Raw genomic sequence first — 19,424 nt, 5'->3', positions numbered from 1 at the left:
CGATGCTCATGCCGTTTCATCCAAACAATGTATGTATCAGGAGAACTCAAGCTATTTAGGTGTTCCTTTTGCAAAGTTTCAGGAACTTTGCAAATGATTTAGATAGATATAAGAAAGTTTTACCAAAGCATAAGTGTATAAAAGGCCCAAAGATAAAAGTCTCAATACACTAAGGTTGCTTACGCAGAGGAACAAGTTTACGCTAATCGGACAAAGGACTGCTGTCATTTACTTCAGAGTGAAATAATGAGAAACAGCATTGAAATTTATACGAATGTATTTTCAGTATTTTTTCTTAAATATACACATCTAGAATCCTTTCAATAATGAAGTACAATTCATCTTTTTGAGCACAATATTGCTAAATTTGTTTCTGCAATTTTAATAAAAAATATCTTTCAGCTGAAATATGGTACTGATACACTTTAAAATATATGCAAAGTATATACAAATACAAAATTACATTACAAATCTTTTAATTACAGTCAAAATCATCTAAATATTTTGCAATAATCTGTACACTCAGAAAGGTGTCCTGTTTCTAAAAGGATTGCAATAAAAGCAAATGTAGTTTTTCAGATTCCCCAGGCTGAGGTAATGCCCACTTCTTCTTTACATATTGAATGTCTATCAGTCCAGATTCTTTGGCCAGTGCAATTCCTAAGAGACCAGTTGTTTTTTCTGGTTCTCCCAGTATAGCCATAGTTACAACACTGAAATCAAAAAAGGGTTGTGTTTTTAATCAAAATAAAATGATTGGAAATTGTTTTTTTTTTCCAAATGTGTATTTAGCAAATCACTTATAATTAGCAGATCACTTACAATTAACTAATTCTTTTTTTTCTGTTTATTATCATACTATTATATTCATTCCTATTTCAATTCCTAGGATGTTAGCTTTCCAGGTGATCACCCGTTGCAACTACTTAATGCAAGTACACTTGAATGGAATATTCTTCCACTGCTTCACAGATTCCGTAATCAATTTCTAATCACTACTTTTAAAATTGTTTCAAGCTTGTAAAGATGAACTAGTACTGTGAGACTACCCTGACACTAGTCTTAGAGAACATAAGCTAATCAAAAACATCCTTGTTTTCTTTGTCACGGTAAACACAATATATTGCTTTATATTGGTAAATAAAAACATATAGGCATTTTAAAATATTCTCCAAATCCTCATATCTTCACTGCTTTAAAGACTGATCCTGGCTCAACAAAGCTAATTTTGAACTTAACCAGTGCAGTGATTTTGGTGGGAATAAAGCTTTTCTATACATATAAATAGCAACTGCTCTGTGTTCAGACATCTGTCCCACTAATAACACTGTATCTGCTTTTAATTTTTACTAGTATTATTTTTCCTCTTCAGGCTGTTTAAAATAGTATGTAAAAACTGTAAAAAATATGTCACTTGCTATAAGGCCTCTTTCCACAGCTACAGCAGTTTAAAAGAAAACAAGACCCCCTCCTTTCCCCCCCCCCCCAAAAACGCATACTTAGAAAAGCAATTCTAAAGAAAGTTTGAAATTATGTACTCCCCCATGAACTCTAATCAAAAGATAATGATAATGTCAATATTTTATTGAATAAAAAAAGAAAAGAATAAGTTTAATGTACTTACTTATCTGATGGAATAGCCTGCTTTGCCACAGGCAACAAATCATTTTCCAGAAGATCCCAAATATAAATATTAGATGATGCGTCCAGGACAAAAAACACAGCAGGTCGTGTTAAAGCCCACTGCAGGGCAATAACTGGCTGGCCATTTGTGCTGTCATTCCACTGCATGAGGGGATACTCTGATGTCATTTGGTGCAATCTAATACTTCCATCAGAACAGCCAACCTATACCACAGTAAAAATAAAATATTGCCTAGGAAAGAAAGAAACTAAGCAGAACAAAACATACAACTCTATTCTTGAAAACATCAGGCATGTAAATAAAACTAATTACATGATTCAGGTGGCAAATGCGTATCATATTTCACTCTACCCAGTTCTAATTTTAAAAGTGATTGGCCAGATTTGAACACACGCGACCACACACAGGAAAGGTACACTGCCAGCCAGGCCTACCCCGACAGGCTGTCAGCAGGCTAGCTGCAAAGCAATGATACGAAGAGGAAGCAGGGCACGCAAGGCCCACAGCTATTCCACAGATCATTCTTTCACAGTAATAGAAATATCTGGTCTCCAAAATGACTATGTTACTAAGGCATACACGACAGGAGTGAGAAGTGAATGAGATTTCATTTACAGTGAAAACCTGCTAGCTGTGCTAAATTTCAGTACAAGCAAAGAATAAGTTACAAAGATAATGGCTAAACTGAAGTTGCAATTTATTTCTGTGAGCCAGATGCACCTTTTTTCAAAGCAAAGTTCAAATACCAGGACACAATATTTGTTTGTCATCTTTCATGACACATCTGAATTTGTAAAATAAACCACCTATCACATCTAGTTAAATATGTCAAATTGGAAATCTTTCTCAGTAATTACAAAAAAAAGAAAGTTTCATTAAACTAAAATGCTTTCATACCAGAAATAGTGGCTTTCCAAATGGGGAGAAATCAATTGCATTCACACTTATTGATCTTAGTCCACTTTGCTGGGGTCTGAATAGCTTTGGAGGAACTTTCAAATTGTGTCTTGTACCATGGCCTACCAGGCCCTATAAATAATATAAAGAAAATAACAAAAGAAACCATTTTGCATTATCAGTATTACAATAAAAAGTTAAATGATCTACAGAGCTGTTGCCTTGAAATATCCTTAATAGCAAGCCAATATGACTAAATTTTAATAATAGACTCAAGTTATAAAACTTATATACATTGTACTGGTAAAATTTCAAGTAAATGTGTCAGCCTTCAAAATCAAAAAATAACAGTGAAATGAATTTTAGAATATTACTCACAATGTTTGTTCCAACAATGAAATGATTAGAATTAGAAGAGAGAAACTTAATTGTCAGTGTTTGTGGCATTCTCAGGCACATATCCTTTGGGAAAAGGCTGGGGAAAATAAAAAGGTAAAAGATGATTTAAATATACAGGAACTTGCCTCCTAAAGTAAGGCAACTACATTACACAAGCTCTTGTTCTAAAATATCTATGAACATCTCAAGGAAAAGTGTGCATTAAAAAAAAACAACTAATGAACATATTGTTAAATTATCTCATATAACAGTAATTTAATAAGGTATAGGAAAAATAGTTTTGTCAGTTACACATGCAAAATCTAAAAGCCACAGTTTTCTCACCTGCTATTCAATTCTATTGTAGAACTATGTACTAACTTCACTTTCCCTCCAGGAATTAAACCTAAAATTATATAAAATAATTTTAAACGAAAAAGCGTTATTTGTAGCTGATTTAAGCACTTTATACTAAAAAAAGTACTACCATAAAATTAAAACTTAAGCTAAGAAAACTTCATAATTACATTGTTTCCTATAGCTATAGTTTATGATATGTAAGAATCTTGCATCATTGAGAATCATTTACTTCAGAATTCAAATCTTAAGACTTGTGATCTTTGACAGACATCGAAGAAAGAGGACAGAGAAAGGGAAACATTTTATGTTTAAAAGTAAAGCTTATAAAATACAAACTAAATTATCTATTTTTTATAGTATGTATATAACATCATGTAATATTACCCTAAAAAATTCAATTCAATCAATGGTGAAAATGCACATTTATTTCAGTTGGATCCTCGGCAGTAAATTATAGTAATGAGAGACTGTAATAATGCTTCTATAAAGTTGTTTCACATTACTTGCTAGTAAATAATAGCACAAATTCTTAAAACCCAAGAACTTTCTGAAGAGAAAAAGGTGAATGCTGGCAACAGCACTGTTGTGTCCAACACACCATTTTGAAATGTACCTCTTCACAGAAATAAATACCCAGCTGTAGCAATTTAATATAGCCACACACTGCATAAGAGCTTATAAATGACAAAATTGATCAAAACTTTTAATATACAATATGAAGCATTGCTTTATTGTTTGTTTATGTATTTTAAAAGGTGTCAGCATTTTAGTCACTGCCTTTTACAGTTAACTGTATCAGTCCAAATTTTTTCAAAGAATGAAAAAAAAAAAAAAAAACTTTTCTTTATTCAGATTACTCAAAATGGATGGACTTTGCTCTTTAGGTTTTTATGGGATCTTTTATCTCTGATCAAATTAAGTATCTTCCCCAAAAGAGAACTGTCATGATAATTCTCAAAATGGAGATGCAGGCAACAATAAAAGCATTGTAAAATCTTTGGTTAAACTTAAAGAAAGAACAGCAGGACTCAGAAGGACAAAAAAATCTCATAATCTTTGAAAAAAGCTATCAGAGGGATACAAAAAACTGCTTTAGCATTCTAAGAAATGTAGCTGTCTGTGGTGGCAACTGCCAATATGAGATTAGCAGATGAAATGCAGATAGCAGTGAAGACCAGACTCATGATGGTCTATAACCCAAAATATCAGATATATGTCCTATTTAGAATTAATCTTTACTTCAATAACTTTGCCTTCATCTGAACTACTTGTCATCACTGACCCATCTTTCCGGGTAACTTCATAATTACAAAACTCATGCACTTAATTCTCTCTAATGCACAATACTTACCTAAATCACTCTGTGAACCAGCTAAATCAACTTTTTGCAATTCAACAACTACCTGAAAAGTCAATATTCAGCATTAATAAATAATAAATATTTATCAGTCCGTAATTTTTTAACTAGTTGCAAGAATGTATAAAATATCTCTAAAGAAATATTTAGATAGATAAGTCATTACATCATTGTAATCATTACAATGATTACAGGTATATTCTCCATCCCTCTCAATCCCATGTGATGCTAAAATAGTTTCAAATGTCTGCTGGATATTCCGTGTTGTAAGTGCTACAAGGCAAAAATGGGGAAACCACTTCCTACACTTATTCATTAGTTGGCAGCTATGTAAGGGAAAAAAAAATCCTGTGCTTTTCACTATCCTTTCAAGAAGTAGAAGGGGCAGGTTATTAGGCCTGAATCTGTTGCTCCTGAAGTTACTTAGAGCTTTAAGGAACTTTACTATCCATATAGAAGGGAAACATTTTGTCCACTTTGCCATTCAGTTCCTCAAACAAGATCAGCTCAAATGCAAACAACAGGTTTGCCCCTGAGATACCTGGAACAAAGCTATATGAGAGAAAGACTGAAAACATCTAGTACAAAGATGATAGTAGACCTGGGGCTTACCCACCTATTGTATTTTAGGAAGGGGAATTTTATAAATAGATTTCCACATTTTGCCTGTTGAACATTTATTTGATATATATCATAAATTATGAATGTTACTTCCCATGTACATTCTGATACTACTGTGATTCAAATAAAATAAAGCAGGTGGCTGGAAGATGATCAAAGTTCATTATCCATTCACTAAAAATATATAAACCTATTCCTATGAAGCAGAACTGCTGTCACATGTCTTCAAGAATTCATGTGATTGTTTAATAGTTTAACATCTTGGCATTAGGGAAGCAGGTCAAAGATTTTGATGACAATTCCAATACTGTTGCTGTATTGCTGCACGTTTCAGGGAGCCAGCTCTCAAAGGAAACCCCAAATGTGTGTTGCTATATTTGAAATAGTACACTATTATTACAACATACGATACTATCTCTTTTTTCATACATCTATTACTCACCCATATATTGAGGATTCCATTTTCATCCATTGAAGCTATCTGGAACGGACAGCCTGACATTTCTATGGGAGGAAGAATTACAATTTATATTTACACTCTACCTTCATCTTAAAAGACACCCTTTTAAACCTTTAAACCACTTTAAACCTTTCCCAGACACATTTTCTGAAAGTGTTGTGTTCCCCTCAACAGCATAAAAAGGGAAAGTGCCTAATTCAGCCCATGAAGAAAAAGGCAGGAAACAAGTATGTTATGCTTGTCCTACACCAAAGAGGCAAATGATCTTTTTCTGCATCTTTTAAAATACTTGGATTCTGCCTCTATTTGGGAACAGAACACAAAGTGCAAAACTTGTAAGATCTGCATTGTGCAGCACATTTCTTTGGATTATTATGGATTATAAAGTGAAAATCTGCAATGGGATTAATATAGCATGCTGCCTGAGAATTTTGAGGCATAAGGATTAAAGTTCCCTTGCAAAGGTGGGTCATAAGAAAATTTAAGCAAAGCGCATGGGAAAATTGCCAAATACAGTCACTTATTTTCTGTTCTATCAGATATAAATAGCTTGCTCCACTGATTTACATAGGGATTTAGGGGGATTCTGTAGAAGCACTGAGACCATATCCAAAAGAAGTTCTTGGGTGATAACTTGTTTTAGTATGGATGAACAAAATATAGTATCAAAAACAGGTTTTAACAAGCATGTACCCACATTCATGGTAAAACCACACTGAATGAATATTACGTAGAAACAAAACTAGAAAATTAACATGGATGTTGCATGCAATTGATACTACAGAGAACTTAAAAGGCAGAATGCAATTATGAATTGAAATCTGGTTAGGATATATTTCTTCACAAGATGTATAAAGAAAGAATCAGATTTATTGATCTTTTAAAGAGCAGTTTACATACCCTCCAGATAAGAGAGGCTTGAGAGCCCGTAATTCTGCTCAGTGTAGAGAGAAGTTAAGACAGGTTCCACTGCTAGTATAGAAGAGGTATGGTTTACTGAGTTTAAAATACCATCTGTAAATAACAATAATTAAAAGTAAGCACTATATTATTTTCAAAAAAAAAAAAAAAAAGAAAAGAAAAGAAAAGAAAAAAAGAAACCACAAAACCCTAATAATTTTTTGGCTTTTAGGAGTGTGATGATTACAAAGAAAGAATGACAAATAATGAACTTCATAAAGAGTTGCTTTGTAAAAGTCTCAGAGTGGTGCAAAAATGTTTCCTAAATGAACAAAGTATCTACTAGGTAAATCAGTGTTTCACCATTTGTTTTTACTTTTCATTTTTCATGTTGCATGATTTATGTGATAGAATGAGACATTTCATTAAAATCTTCTGTTTCGAGGTTTCCATAAAGAGAACTATGTTAATTTCAAGCTCCATGAGCAACAATAAATAATTGTTTGCTAAATAGAAAAGACAAAATTGAAAGAACATGACTCTTCCACAGCATGATTTAGTAAGAGTAATTACCCTTAAACAAAGAGTTCACCATGTGAAAATCTGCATTTACCCTTTAATAAGCTTTTAGAATAGATGTATATTTACAGCAATTTCAGTATGTCAGAACCTCCTGATTTCTAGACTTGCTCTGTACATTGAACTTAGCCTCACCTAAAACTAAAGCTGTAAGGCTACCCTAAGAAAGCAAACAGATTTTCATATGTAAGCAATTAGATGAAACCATATATATGCATTTGACTGTTGGGATTCTATACATTTGACTACTGGCACACTGTCAATATAAGACCAAAAAAAAAAAAAAAAAAAAAAAAAGAAAGAAAAATCTATCAACAACCAACTAAAATATACCTTACACATACTCATACTGCAACACATAATTTATACCTAATATATGTCTACTGCAATTAGGTATGTTTAAGAACAAGAGATGGTCCTGTGTTTGTGTGTCTTATTATTCTTAAAAAAAAAAAAAAAAAAAAAAAGAAAAAGAAAAAAAGAGAGAGCCCAACCCACAAACATCCAAAAAACTCGGTTTACATCAAGAGTGCTAATTCCTACACAAAAGAAGCAAAAATAAAGGAGGACTCATTTTGCAATAATAAAGGTACAAACGAACAACTGCTACGGGTTATTTTTCACTGTAGAGTAAAACACACTGCCAAAATGGCGCCAACTTATACTTGAGATTGAGATAAATCAAGGGTCAAACTGATGGAACATGCACCTCATTCCTGAACTCTTAACATACAACTGCACACATTTAAAACTACTCTAAGATTAGTCACTTGTTCATCTAGATAAATTTGCATGGACAAACCTTGGTAATAGGCAAAAAAACTGACTTCCATTAGATTCATAAAATTGCAAGACTCTGATGCACCAATTCAACTGCAGAATCAAGTAATTTGGACTGGATGTTCTAGTATGTCATTTATATGCCCTAGATGAACTTGTGTAACTTCTGAATTTGTCGCCTACAGATTACACGGAAAATTACAAAAGTCTGCATTATTTGATCATATTTTAAGAGATCAGAAGTATAGAAAAAAGGAATAAACACAATGTCAAGAAAATGTAAAAAGATGCAAGTCATCCAAACCTTAACTTTTGAAAAGTAAACATTCCGTTTCCCAATACATATGCAACGCGTAAGACATAAATCAGATACAAATATGAACTAAGATCTTTCTTTATAGTGAACTAAATCTAATCAATACAATACAATACAATCATTTACAGATTAGGTCGAGCTGAATTGCACTCCACTGATTCTAAAAGAGCTTATATATTTACGCACTTAGATATGTATCACATATGCATACAGTTACACAGAGATGCCTAGATTTAGGTGGCGTAATTTGCAAACCGAATCCAGCCTCTGAACGACTTCAGAAAAAACTATGAGTTTTATGGTCTTAAATTACTTCAATTTTTAAAAATCTTTCCATCTTAATAAGTGGATGTAGATGTAGATTAAACAGAAATGTAAATTATATTAAGGCAGATAACATGACGTAAATTGATTACGTGAATGTGATTGCAGATTAGGTTGGGGCTGAATAGTCCATTTTAGTATTAAAGTGTTCCTTAGAGTCTGCATCTGATCCAGCTCTCTAATCTCACTGCTTGGTGTGTATTTTACACTGGTTTACATTCCTTTACAGCCGTTACTGATAGGTAACTTCTACTAGACTAAATATAGTCTCTGATATGGCTAAACTAGACTGTTGAAAAACAAAGCTCTCAGCAGAATTTGTAGTGGACAGTCTTATTGCCTGTGAAATGACAAATTAAAATGTGCAGGTACTAACCAGTAGAAAACGTTGGAACTCTAAATGCCCAGTCAGTTCCACTGAACATCATATGAGGGTGCATTCTTGAGTCTTCCCGAAGATCCCACACCAACAATGAACCATCTATTGTTCCAGCGAACACTAATGTTGTTTTACTGGGACTAATGCAACAACTTAGCACCTGTCAAGCCAGGAAAAAATTACATTATTAAAACTAAGAAACAGACCAGTAATTTGATAACTTGAAATATGTTCACTCTTCCTAGTTACACAAATTCAGAAAAGTTGGGTTACAGAATATGGCTACAGAAAGGTAACTTAGAAAAAATGGATGTAGAATAGAAAGCTTCCAGTGGTCCCTTCCTTTCCAAAAAAAAATAAATAAATAAATAAAAAATAAAAAAAATAAAAAAGTTGTGTTATCTATATCTACTGCTGCAAAGCTGAAAGGGGTGACTGAACTGTGTGGAAAGAGCTGAGGATAGAAATGGGTCCTGACAGGCTTTAATCCAGCTGTTTTACTTCTGTTTGCTCTTCAGTCATGAAACAGAGCTAAAGAAAAAGAAAAAAAAAAAGTAAAAGCATGACCATCACAAAGCTCTACTATTAAAGCAAAAAATGGATGAGGGTAGAATTTTGCTCACTAGGACAAACATGTTTTTTAAAAAACGATACCACTTGCAGCAAGACATGAAAACAAAATATACATAATAAAGTCATTTATTCAATAGGCAACTACATAATGTTATTAAGCCATACCTCTGAGTCACATATTAAAACTTTCTGAGGGCTAGAAGGCTGCCAGACATTCCAGACACATATGATGCTCTTTCTGTTCAGTAAAGTAACACCTGCCTTCTCAGGTAATCCATGAGCAGAAAGTAGCATCTGCCTCTGAACTTGAGAGACGCACAGGCAGGATATTTTTCGGTCTAAATCACACACAAAAAAAAAAAAAAGAAAGAAAAAATGAAAACTCACTGTAGTTGTAGAAGAAAATAAGCTGCTATAGCAACAATAAAAGAAGCTAAGATATAACTATGAGGAAAATATCTATTAACAGTGGGTTTTTTTTGATGCTATACCAGAAAAGAGGAGTGACTGGACAAGGAATCCAAAAAACTGCAAGGAAGTAGGAAGCAAAAAGGAACAGAGTCAGGAAGTTAACAGAAATTTGAGCATAAGCCAGCCACTCAAAGAGTCTGATCTGATGCAAGTATACATATTGAAAAATAAGCTGAGTCTCAAACAGGAAACAGTACAGGCCAGGCTATAGAATCAACACATTCATTCTTCTGCTTCATCATATGTGTTCATGCTAGAAAATGCATGTTTATCATGTTGTGACAGATATTGTCATTCCTAATCACAGGTATTTTAATTTTCATTTTCTTTTCATTTGAACTTTTACTGTTTATATGGGGAAAATATAGCTGCAGTTCAGTTATATCAGGGTATATTCTCCCAATTCACTAAGCTTGCTTTATTTGTAGCTTGGGACCTACTGTCAGCAGAAAGTGCCTAAATGAAATGATAACCCTTGGGACAGGCCTTCAACAACAGATTAAGAAACTACACTCAGGACATCCCTATGCTACACTGATCACTGGCTATATTTTTGGCTCCATAGCAACCATGCACTGATGTTCCCTGTGTGAAACCAATCCTCACAGAGTTACAGAAACATTAGAGAAATAAAAATAAGAGAGTTTTATATTATCTTTATATCCTGATATGTGCTGTTTGCAATTCAGCCACAGTAAAGAGCCTGGCACTTTGCCTAAGGAAGAAGAGTTCACACTGTATGCTAAAAGGTGTATAATAAAGTTCCCTTACCATGGAGGAATGGCTGGTTAGTATTTAACTGGAAACAGCTATCACTAATAGACAGACTGGTTTGTCGAGATCTTAGTTTCCACCTGGGTTGTGTTGCAACTCGATCTTCCTCTAGCAAAACAGCGATCACCTTTCAAACATAATTATATTTACAGAAGTAAAAGGGTCATTCTTATCTTTCAGTTTTGTTATTTGTAGCTTGCAAAAGCACATGGATGAATTTAATAAAATTTTAATCAACTCTCTTGCTAATTTTGTATCTTTGAAAGTAGGTCTTAACATAGCTTTAAAATTTGCACAGTTTTGGTTCCATTTCTTTGCAGAGAGATGAATCTCACCAATAGTAAGTACTGGTTAAGTCATTTATTTAAATTAGTCAGAACAACTACTGTAAGTGATCTACCACACTGTATACTTATGCACACAATTCCCCAAGGATATTAAGTACATAAGTGTACCTGGCAAGCAGACCGGAGAAAATTTGCTAATCTTTGCGAATCAATTTTAGGTGTTCGAGCACTATTCACTGACATCTCCTGGTTGTTTATAGGACCTATGAAAAACAAAGAATGAAAACTAAACTTGAAGCTTCAAAAAGAAATCAATTAATAAAGCGGCAAGAACAATGTAATGTTTAAGGATGACAAATCCTTGATCCAATTAATGTTTAATGAGGATGACAAATCAACTTTTCTTCAGAAGCAACAATGGTACTGAAAAATAAGATCCCCTGGGGAATCATAACTCCTGCCAGGAGAAAGAGCAATCCAGAAGGACAGAACTTTATTCCTCATCCATCAGGTGGTGAAATCAGATGAGGATATTCAGAATGTCTGCAGAAGGCTGCTATTGGCAAAGCTTGCCCTATTTCAAATCCTGACCATAGGAGGGTTCAAAAGAGAAAGCCTATGTGCATACATACAGACACGACTGATTAAAATGTTCTTTACCTCCGGACACAAGGGCACTTTCTCCTGGATGCTGTGTCCATTTCTCCAATGTCTCAACCTCCTCAGTCTGAATGTCTCTCTCAATATTTTCCTCATTATACTGAACATAAGCCTAAAGTAGAAAGATAACATGTGGGTAACACAGCTAAGAATGACAGAACATAATTGAACAGAACTTAAATATTCATTTCTTAATTGATGAGCTCAACCTCTTCTGCTTGTGAATTCACATCCCAGAAAACTGACACAGACTGTATAGCCATTTTATGCACGCAGAACCAACTAGATTTTGTTCAGGAGTGATAGATATACTGTAAAACAGTCTTAGACTGTGCACAAATGCTAAGCTCAGCATTCTTGGAACAGTGAGCCACAAACAGACAAAGTCTATTATAAAAGCTCTCTTCTAACTGAGAAAGGAGGAATATGGCCTACCTGGCTACAAAGATGTAATATTACTGTTTTATGGTTATTAAGGATGAGATATGAAAAAATATTATTATTTTACTCTCCTATTAGCTCTAGTAACTTCCCTTTGTAAGGAAAATTATTTTCCAGAACAAGAATCCACACTACCAAGATTTAAATAGTACTAAAAATCAATTACCCACCTGTTTAGTGTTCATTTTACCAAAATTCCTGATATACAGGTCGTACTCATTTATAGGAGGCAAATCCAGTAAAGTAAAACTAACTGAGAAGTCCAGATCAATTAGCTGGAGAAGTTCTGAAGTTCGTTTTCTTTAAAAAGTATTACAAAAGAGAAATACAAAAATAGTTAAGACCAAGTATATGGTATTCTAAAAGAAAAATGACCTGATATTGCACAGTACTACAGATTTAACAATACATTGACTCATATGAAATGGAACTGTACCAAAGTTAATTCATAGATAAACATATATCAGTAGAAATATATACATATATATATATATATATATATATATATATATATATATATATATATAAAATAATGCTGAGTTCTCATTTAATATGACAGAGATAATGATCATATTTGAAAATGGAGAAGTTATATGGTTTATTGTACAGACAAGCCCAAATATTCAGAAGCCTGGGAACATCTTGCCAAACTACTCAAAAGCTGTTCTGTGAGATAACAGATGAACACTAAATTCTTCCTGCAATTCAGATGATGGCTATTACTCCTGAAATTATTTTATTATGTTAAGTTATATCAGCTAGGGTGCACATTCCTTACAAGTTTTTTTGGTTTTGTTAGACCTATTCTAATCCATTTTGAATGACCTCCTAAGCACTCAAATGATAATAAATTGCCTTTAACTTGTTCCTCTTTACATACAACAGGAAAACAAATCAAATAACAGTAATTCTAAAATGTATTTTAAGTATATACACGAAATGAATTTATTGTTCATTTACTGTTTATTGTGTTACTATCTATGGACATGAACACTGACTTCTTCCCCCAACAGCAGGCCTCCAAAATCCATCAGTTACTGGACTAGTGGACTCCAGCTAAACTGTATAAAAATGAGTATTCAGGATAAACATAAACTATGTATTTTTCCATCCATATTCTTTTCCTGTTTAAAACAAGATCGTCACATCACGCACTTTGTGATACCTGAATCTTTTTGTTTTATGAACTGCGAAATCTTTATGATTTCCTAAATTCAGTTTTTGGAACAACAAAAACTAACTTACCTGCCCTACTTATTGTTTCCATGATCCAACTTACCTCATTCCTTTTAATTTTTGCTAACCTGATCTCTTAATTTTTTTGTCTTTTCTCAAAAATAAAACTACATTTAGATTATTAATTGGAGACTAAGGCTATCTTCATATATTGCGTCTTACTCTGACAACATGCTAAAAACATTTATGTCATACTACTTGTTATCATCAACTAGAGAGAGATTCCTACTGCCCCATTTGTATGGAAGTGTGGATAATTGCAGAACAGCCAACCTTGTCACTTTTACATGATGATCTGTCTAGTTTAATGTCATAACACTGTTAAGAAATTATTTCAGAGTCAACTGCTTAAATTAGATACAGATGTCTGTTTACATGTTAATTCCACTCTGTTGCTATAGCACAGATTTCTGGACAAAGGGAAAATTTTTGTCTTCTTTTCCCTTTTCTCTCTCTTCCACTTTCAGTTTTTTTAATGTACACTTATTATAAATGCAACCTACATATGGTTATGCCTCTGTAGTAATTCCATACCCAAATAGTCTTCCAGATGCATATTTTAGTTACAATTTCCTCTCAGCAACAGAATCTTTGGAAAGGGAACAGACTACAGCAATATGAGCTGGCATTGCACATCTAACATTTTAGGTTGTGGTTTTCTTCACGTATAAGGACAATTTTACCATCTCCTTTTTGTTACTTAAAGACATCTACGATATTTTCTTATTCACATTTTTTATTTCTATTTCTTCCTACTACACCAACTCTTCAAAATCCTTGTGGACAAGGAGTGCTGAGATCTAATTCAAACTCACAAAAGCTGCTTCCTCGCTACAAATCTTACTGATACATTCAAACAAAATTCTTAAATTAAACCTATTAGCCTCAGTGTTACTACTGAGGATTTCAAAGTGTCACTACTCATTTATAGAAGGCTTTCAGTTTATCTACTGGTAACAATGTATTATTGTAGCCTTAAATTCCCCAAACTCTTCCTTTCTCTATGACAATGCTAGTTATCTGAAAAGGCTATACAGACAGTATACAAACAAAGTTATACACACAGCTAGTTATCTATACAGGTTGTATACATTTGCATGAAAGGCAATTGAATTAGATCTGGTGGGTAGATTCATCTGATTGACCTTTAATTTTCTAAAGCTATTTATCTAAACTACTCGTCCAGACTCTCTGTATAATCAGTAGAGAGCATCAAGCATTTTAGAAGTCAGTTCTTCAGAGTGATGTCTTCCTGAAGTTGCTCATCTCTCTCCACTGTCTAGAGATATGATCTTGCATAAAATTTAGGTATATAAATTCAGGCAAGATGAATTACATCATCTAGTCAATAAAAGCTCTCTTATATGAAGACGTATACAGCAATGTAATCTAGTATTATCAGTAAAACTTATTATTCTTGCTTTGTATGTCCAATTGACATAACAGAAAATTGGAGATATATATTGGGCTTCACATAAATTATCTAAATCTGTAACTCCTGGTAAGTTCCACTAGAAACAGGCATCAATTTGATTCTTTAACATGAAGCTGTCTTAGATGTCTCAAATCTAGATCAGTTTTAGATCAGTAATAACATGTTTTTACACCAACTAGTGCTATTCCCAAAATGGAATATGCTATTTTGGCAACTGTATGTACCATATAGAGTCTTGATTATTTCAAGAAATTGCAGTTCTGTAGAGCTCCAAGAGTAGGTAAAGGGTTTGCTCTGCATTACTATAAGTCATTATCTAATTAAGCGATTGAAGAATCACAGAGACATGATCACATGAGCAACTCATTCTGATGATAAACTGATACATATAAATTGACACAGATATATTTCCATTATAAAACTCACACACAGCAAAGCCTGTAAACTGTATTTACTTAAACACTAATTATTGTTAGGTTACGAAGTACTTGACTTTAAAAGTTGCAAGCTTATAACTTCATATATTTCAAATACTAGGAAAAGGTATCTGACAAGGCAAGTTGCCATTTTATGTAGACAATTTAAAAGATGCTTACTTTTGCTTACTAACCACGCTTTGGCTACTTTGTCGTTGGTTTGCCATTGCAAAATCCATGAATATTCCACAAAAAGAGCTACTGGCAGGAGGATATTGCCTTTCTGTGATATTATAAAATGTTGTTAGTGTTATAATTCACACTTTATACCACATTAAAATGTAAAGCTGCAAGCATAAAAAGGAACAGATTCATTACCACACAGCCACTGAATGTTACTAGTTTGCATATTACATAACCTCTAGCACAGTATCAATACAATAAGCTTCTTAACTTTACTAATAGGTCAGGCTTTTTCTCTTACTATGCTCTTGTATTAGTCAATTAAAGATGAGTGACCATTGCAATTTTTACTCTGAACCAGTTTCTTCCTTCTTAGAACTACAAGCTCTTTTTTCTACCATTAGCAGGTCCCTTGTTTCCCAGTATACAGTAAATCACTGCATGAGCAATTTTCAATCAGATCAAATTCACCTAGACTAATAGAAGGTGGGGTGCACGCTACACCTCTACACAGGAACTGGTCGCTATAGCTGATGGAGAACCTATCAACAGAAGAGAAGCTAATAAGCCTTGGATGAATAAGCAAAACATTGAAAATTGTTGTTTTAAATGCAATTGTTAATGGACTGATTATAATACCTGATGTCATCTTGATTTTACTCTCTGTCCTGGCTAGGCTGTAATCAATTGACTTTAATAGCTAACTCCCAAACAGAACTGATGATGTTCAGCTTCCTCAGAAGACTGCCTTCTTTGGATAATGCTTGTAAAGTGCTTTTGAACTGCTAAAAATTATTACCAGAATGATCACTAACCATTTTAACCAAAATGAAAAATAATTTTGTCAAAAAAGATGGTTGTCTAATTTACAATAAAGCAATAAATGCTATAATTCAGAATTAAAAAATCTGCTTTTATATTCAAATTCTATATCATTCATTAGATCAATATTGTTTATTGGACTCTGGTATTGATTCTATATTGTCTGCTAGGAAAATAAAACAACAAGAAATGCATGTTTCTTCTGCAAGAAGAAATCCACATTACAATATATTGCTTCTAACACAAAAGCATTTAATTTTTTCCCTCTTTACTTGGGAGATATACTTACACAATAATGCTTTTCAAAGACCAAATAAAGCCTATTCAGTACAGTATAACCACACAAAAACTGAGAGTCAATTTAAATTCCAAAGACCCTGCAATCACAACTCCATTAGAAATTCTACTGATGCTCTAAAGACTTGCAAAGTTCTATGCCATTCTTCCATGACTGTGTTAGTTCTGCTGTACTCTGTACAGTGTAGTGTGTAGAGTAAAAAGCTGTGTAAAATTATTTTGCATAGTGATCCTGTACTGTTATTCACATGAGTGGATTGTGCAAAGCAGAATCATGGCTGTAGTCAGTTAAGTGGGTAGATCACTGAATCAGAGAACGGTAAAGTTGGAAGGGACCTCTGGAGATCACCTATTACAACCCTCAGCATAGCCCCATATGGGGATTGAACCCACCACGTTGGCATTAGTAGCACCATGCTCTAACCAACCGAGCTAACTCACAGATCAACCGAATAGAAGACTGCAGTTTTATAGTCAATTTTCAGAAGAAAATAAATGCTGTGTTACTTAAATTTTAAAGTAACACAGAACTACAAATTTAAAGAATATCTATACTTTTCTCACCTGCCTGACTAGAGCTATGGCTTCAATCATACTTCAAGGAAAAAGGCCAATTCATATCACAGAAGGCCCAAACTGTTCTAGCATTCCTCTGCCTTTCAAAAACCAGACTCCTCCACTTCCTCTTACCCAAAATAAGAGATACTAAATGTTAACATGTAAATTTTTATACTTAACATTTTAAATGATTAGTAATGTCTTTGAATCATTCTTTAGCTATGTGAAAGTTATAGTACTTACCCACAACCTAAGATGACTCATTCAGAATACCAGATTTTTGCCGTAAGGCAGACTTTTAGAAAACATAGCCTTTTTAATCATGAGTTGTGTGAGTTACTCATACATTTAATAAAAAAGACCAATGCCTAGCCACATACCCATGACTGGTTCCTTTTTTTCATTTTTGATTTTCTTTGGCAGTGAAGTAAAAACTCTATCATTTTCTGCATTAATTGCTCTTTGAATTTCTTCAAATTCTGATGTTTTGGAAATAGAACTCTCTCTTGGTTTTTCTTCTACAGCTCTTTCTTCACCACTTTTGTTTTCATCATTGTTATCAAAATCATCTTCATAATCCTTTAGTAAGTAATAAACATAAATTACATATCTTTTATTTTTCAAAATGTTTTAAAGACATTATGAAATGCATTCCCCATAAAAACAAAATTCTTGTACATTGTTCTTGATGGCTACAAACTCCCTGACTGAAAAGTTTTTTAAAATAACTATTTGATATAAAGGAAAAAAAATCATATTTTAAAACCATGGTAATTTTAATAAAGAAAAAACAATCCTACAGTGTTGCTTTTCACTACCTCACAAAAATCCATTTATTTTTAAAAAATATCCTGAAGTAGAATTTGTATATATATCTTAAAGAAAAGAAACTGATGATGGTCAATAGCATATATGTGTCATAGACATATAAAGTTGTTTATTTGCTAGTTTGGATTTAGGATGCCTTTATACTACAGACCCAAATTTATCTAGCTTCCAAATTATCTGGTTGCAAATCCATGCTGAGGCACATGCTTTGACAATGTTTTGGAGCACAGCTAAGATAATTCACCTCAGGCAAAAAAAAAAAAAAAAAAAAAAAAAAGTCTAATGTAAGTGATATAAACAAGCCTTAAAAGCGCTTCTTTCTCTCCACTGAGTGCAAAGGTATAAACTGTGAACACTGCACCTAAGTTCTACCATGGTTGAACAAACATCACAATATGATTGGTTTGGGTAGCAATGAAAGCATATTCAGCACACTCTTCTATCTAAAATAACTTTAAAGTAAATAAAACAAAGCTAGAAGATAAGAGAGTTCAATTAAACAAATTCTCCAAAGAGTTGCTGTGTATCAGTATCTTTTTCTGTGGTATTTTTGGAATAGAAAAGAATGAGGTCTTTTCTCCTCCTGAAATTGATGATGTGTTATAGATTATTTAATAAATTCATTCAGAAAAATATTTAAGTAATTGAAGTCCAGAAACGCAGGAAAAGGATCTTATTAAGACTTCAGCTGAATAGCTAAAGTTAGTTTCCAATGAAGTCTAAATAAGTGAACACAGGAGAGTTTCTACATAACATTTTAGTTACACGTATCAACTATTGTAGACAAAAGCCAAGTTAAGGCCATTTATTGAAAAAACATTTTTTAAAAAATCACGTAACATCCTGCATTTTTTATTTCAGTATATATAGTTGAAATTATTTCAAAAGGACTATTTTATGCTAATACTTACTTCAAAATCATCTTCATAATTTGTCAAAAAGTTATCAAACTCTGTATCTGAGTTATAGATATGGGTATCTTTTCTCTCCTAAAAGAGTAAAACAGACAAAGCTGTTATATAAACTCATAAAAAATTAAACCTTATCTGCCAAATCTTAAACAATGAAAAATGAACAGTTCTTCTCAGATTCCATGCATTTCAAACAAATATATTTCTCAGAAATATGAAAAAAATAGTTTAGAAATATAAACAAACATATATTAACAAGTGATAATTATCAATATAAAATAATAATATAAGAACATAAAATAGAACTCATACCAATCTTGGGAACACTAACTGCTGTAAGCTCATGGAGGGAAAAAAATCCTAAACAATTATTTGAGGTAAAAGCCAGTATAGAAGCAAGAATAATGAAGGCATCTTGGAAATTAGAAGAATTCTAACTGATCATCAAATTGTACAGGTTCTAGAACAGGTTTGTAAAAAAGACAGGTTTTAATAGAAGCTAATATGTTTTTGAAAGCTCTATGGCTGCCCATAGT

General features: G+C 33.0%; 1 protein-coding gene across 2 annotated transcripts in view; it reads right to left on the bottom strand.

The window, feature by feature from the left end:
• Nucleotides 1–259: 259 nt before the first annotated feature.
• Nucleotides 260–19,424, bottom strand: part of DYNC2I1 (dynein 2 intermediate chain 1) — a 30,170-nt gene continuing 11,005 nt past the window's right edge. For both annotated transcript variants that reach the window (XM_062567671.1, XM_062567672.1), the window contains exons 8-24: nt 18,889–18,966; nt 17,530–17,728; nt 15,470–15,572; nt 12,373–12,502; nt 11,762–11,873; nt 11,270–11,364; nt 10,812–10,941; nt 9,735–9,907; nt 8,994–9,156; nt 6,619–6,732; nt 5,701–5,762; nt 4,632–4,683; nt 3,266–3,326; nt 2,921–3,017; nt 2,543–2,674; nt 1,625–1,848; nt 260–713 (exon numbers count right to left, since the gene is read on the bottom strand). In XM_062567671.1, the coding sequence (XP_062423655.1) occupies nt 542–713; nt 1,625–1,848; nt 2,543–2,674; nt 2,921–3,017; nt 3,266–3,326; nt 4,632–4,683; nt 5,701–5,762; nt 6,619–6,732; nt 8,994–9,156; nt 9,735–9,907; nt 10,812–10,941; nt 11,270–11,364; nt 11,762–11,873; nt 12,373–12,502; nt 15,470–15,572; nt 17,530–17,728; nt 18,889–18,966 (2,097 nt within the window). In that variant the 3' untranslated portion in view covers nt 260–541. The remainder of the gene's footprint in view (nt 714–1,624; nt 1,849–2,542; nt 2,675–2,920; nt 3,018–3,265; nt 3,327–4,631; nt 4,684–5,700; nt 5,763–6,618; nt 6,733–8,993; nt 9,157–9,734; nt 9,908–10,811; nt 10,942–11,269; nt 11,365–11,761; nt 11,874–12,372; nt 12,503–15,469; nt 15,573–17,529; nt 17,729–18,888; nt 18,967–19,424) is intronic.

The sequence above is a fragment of the Rhea pennata genome, chromosome 2 (genome assembly GCF_028389875.1).
Source record: "Rhea pennata isolate bPtePen1 chromosome 2, bPtePen1.pri, whole genome shotgun sequence".
In the NCBI taxonomy this organism is placed as follows: domain Eukaryota; kingdom Metazoa; phylum Chordata; class Aves; order Rheiformes; family Rheidae; genus Rhea; species Rhea pennata.
The sequence above is the reverse complement of the archived record's forward strand: the minus strand, read 5'-3'. Positions and strand labels throughout refer to the sequence as shown.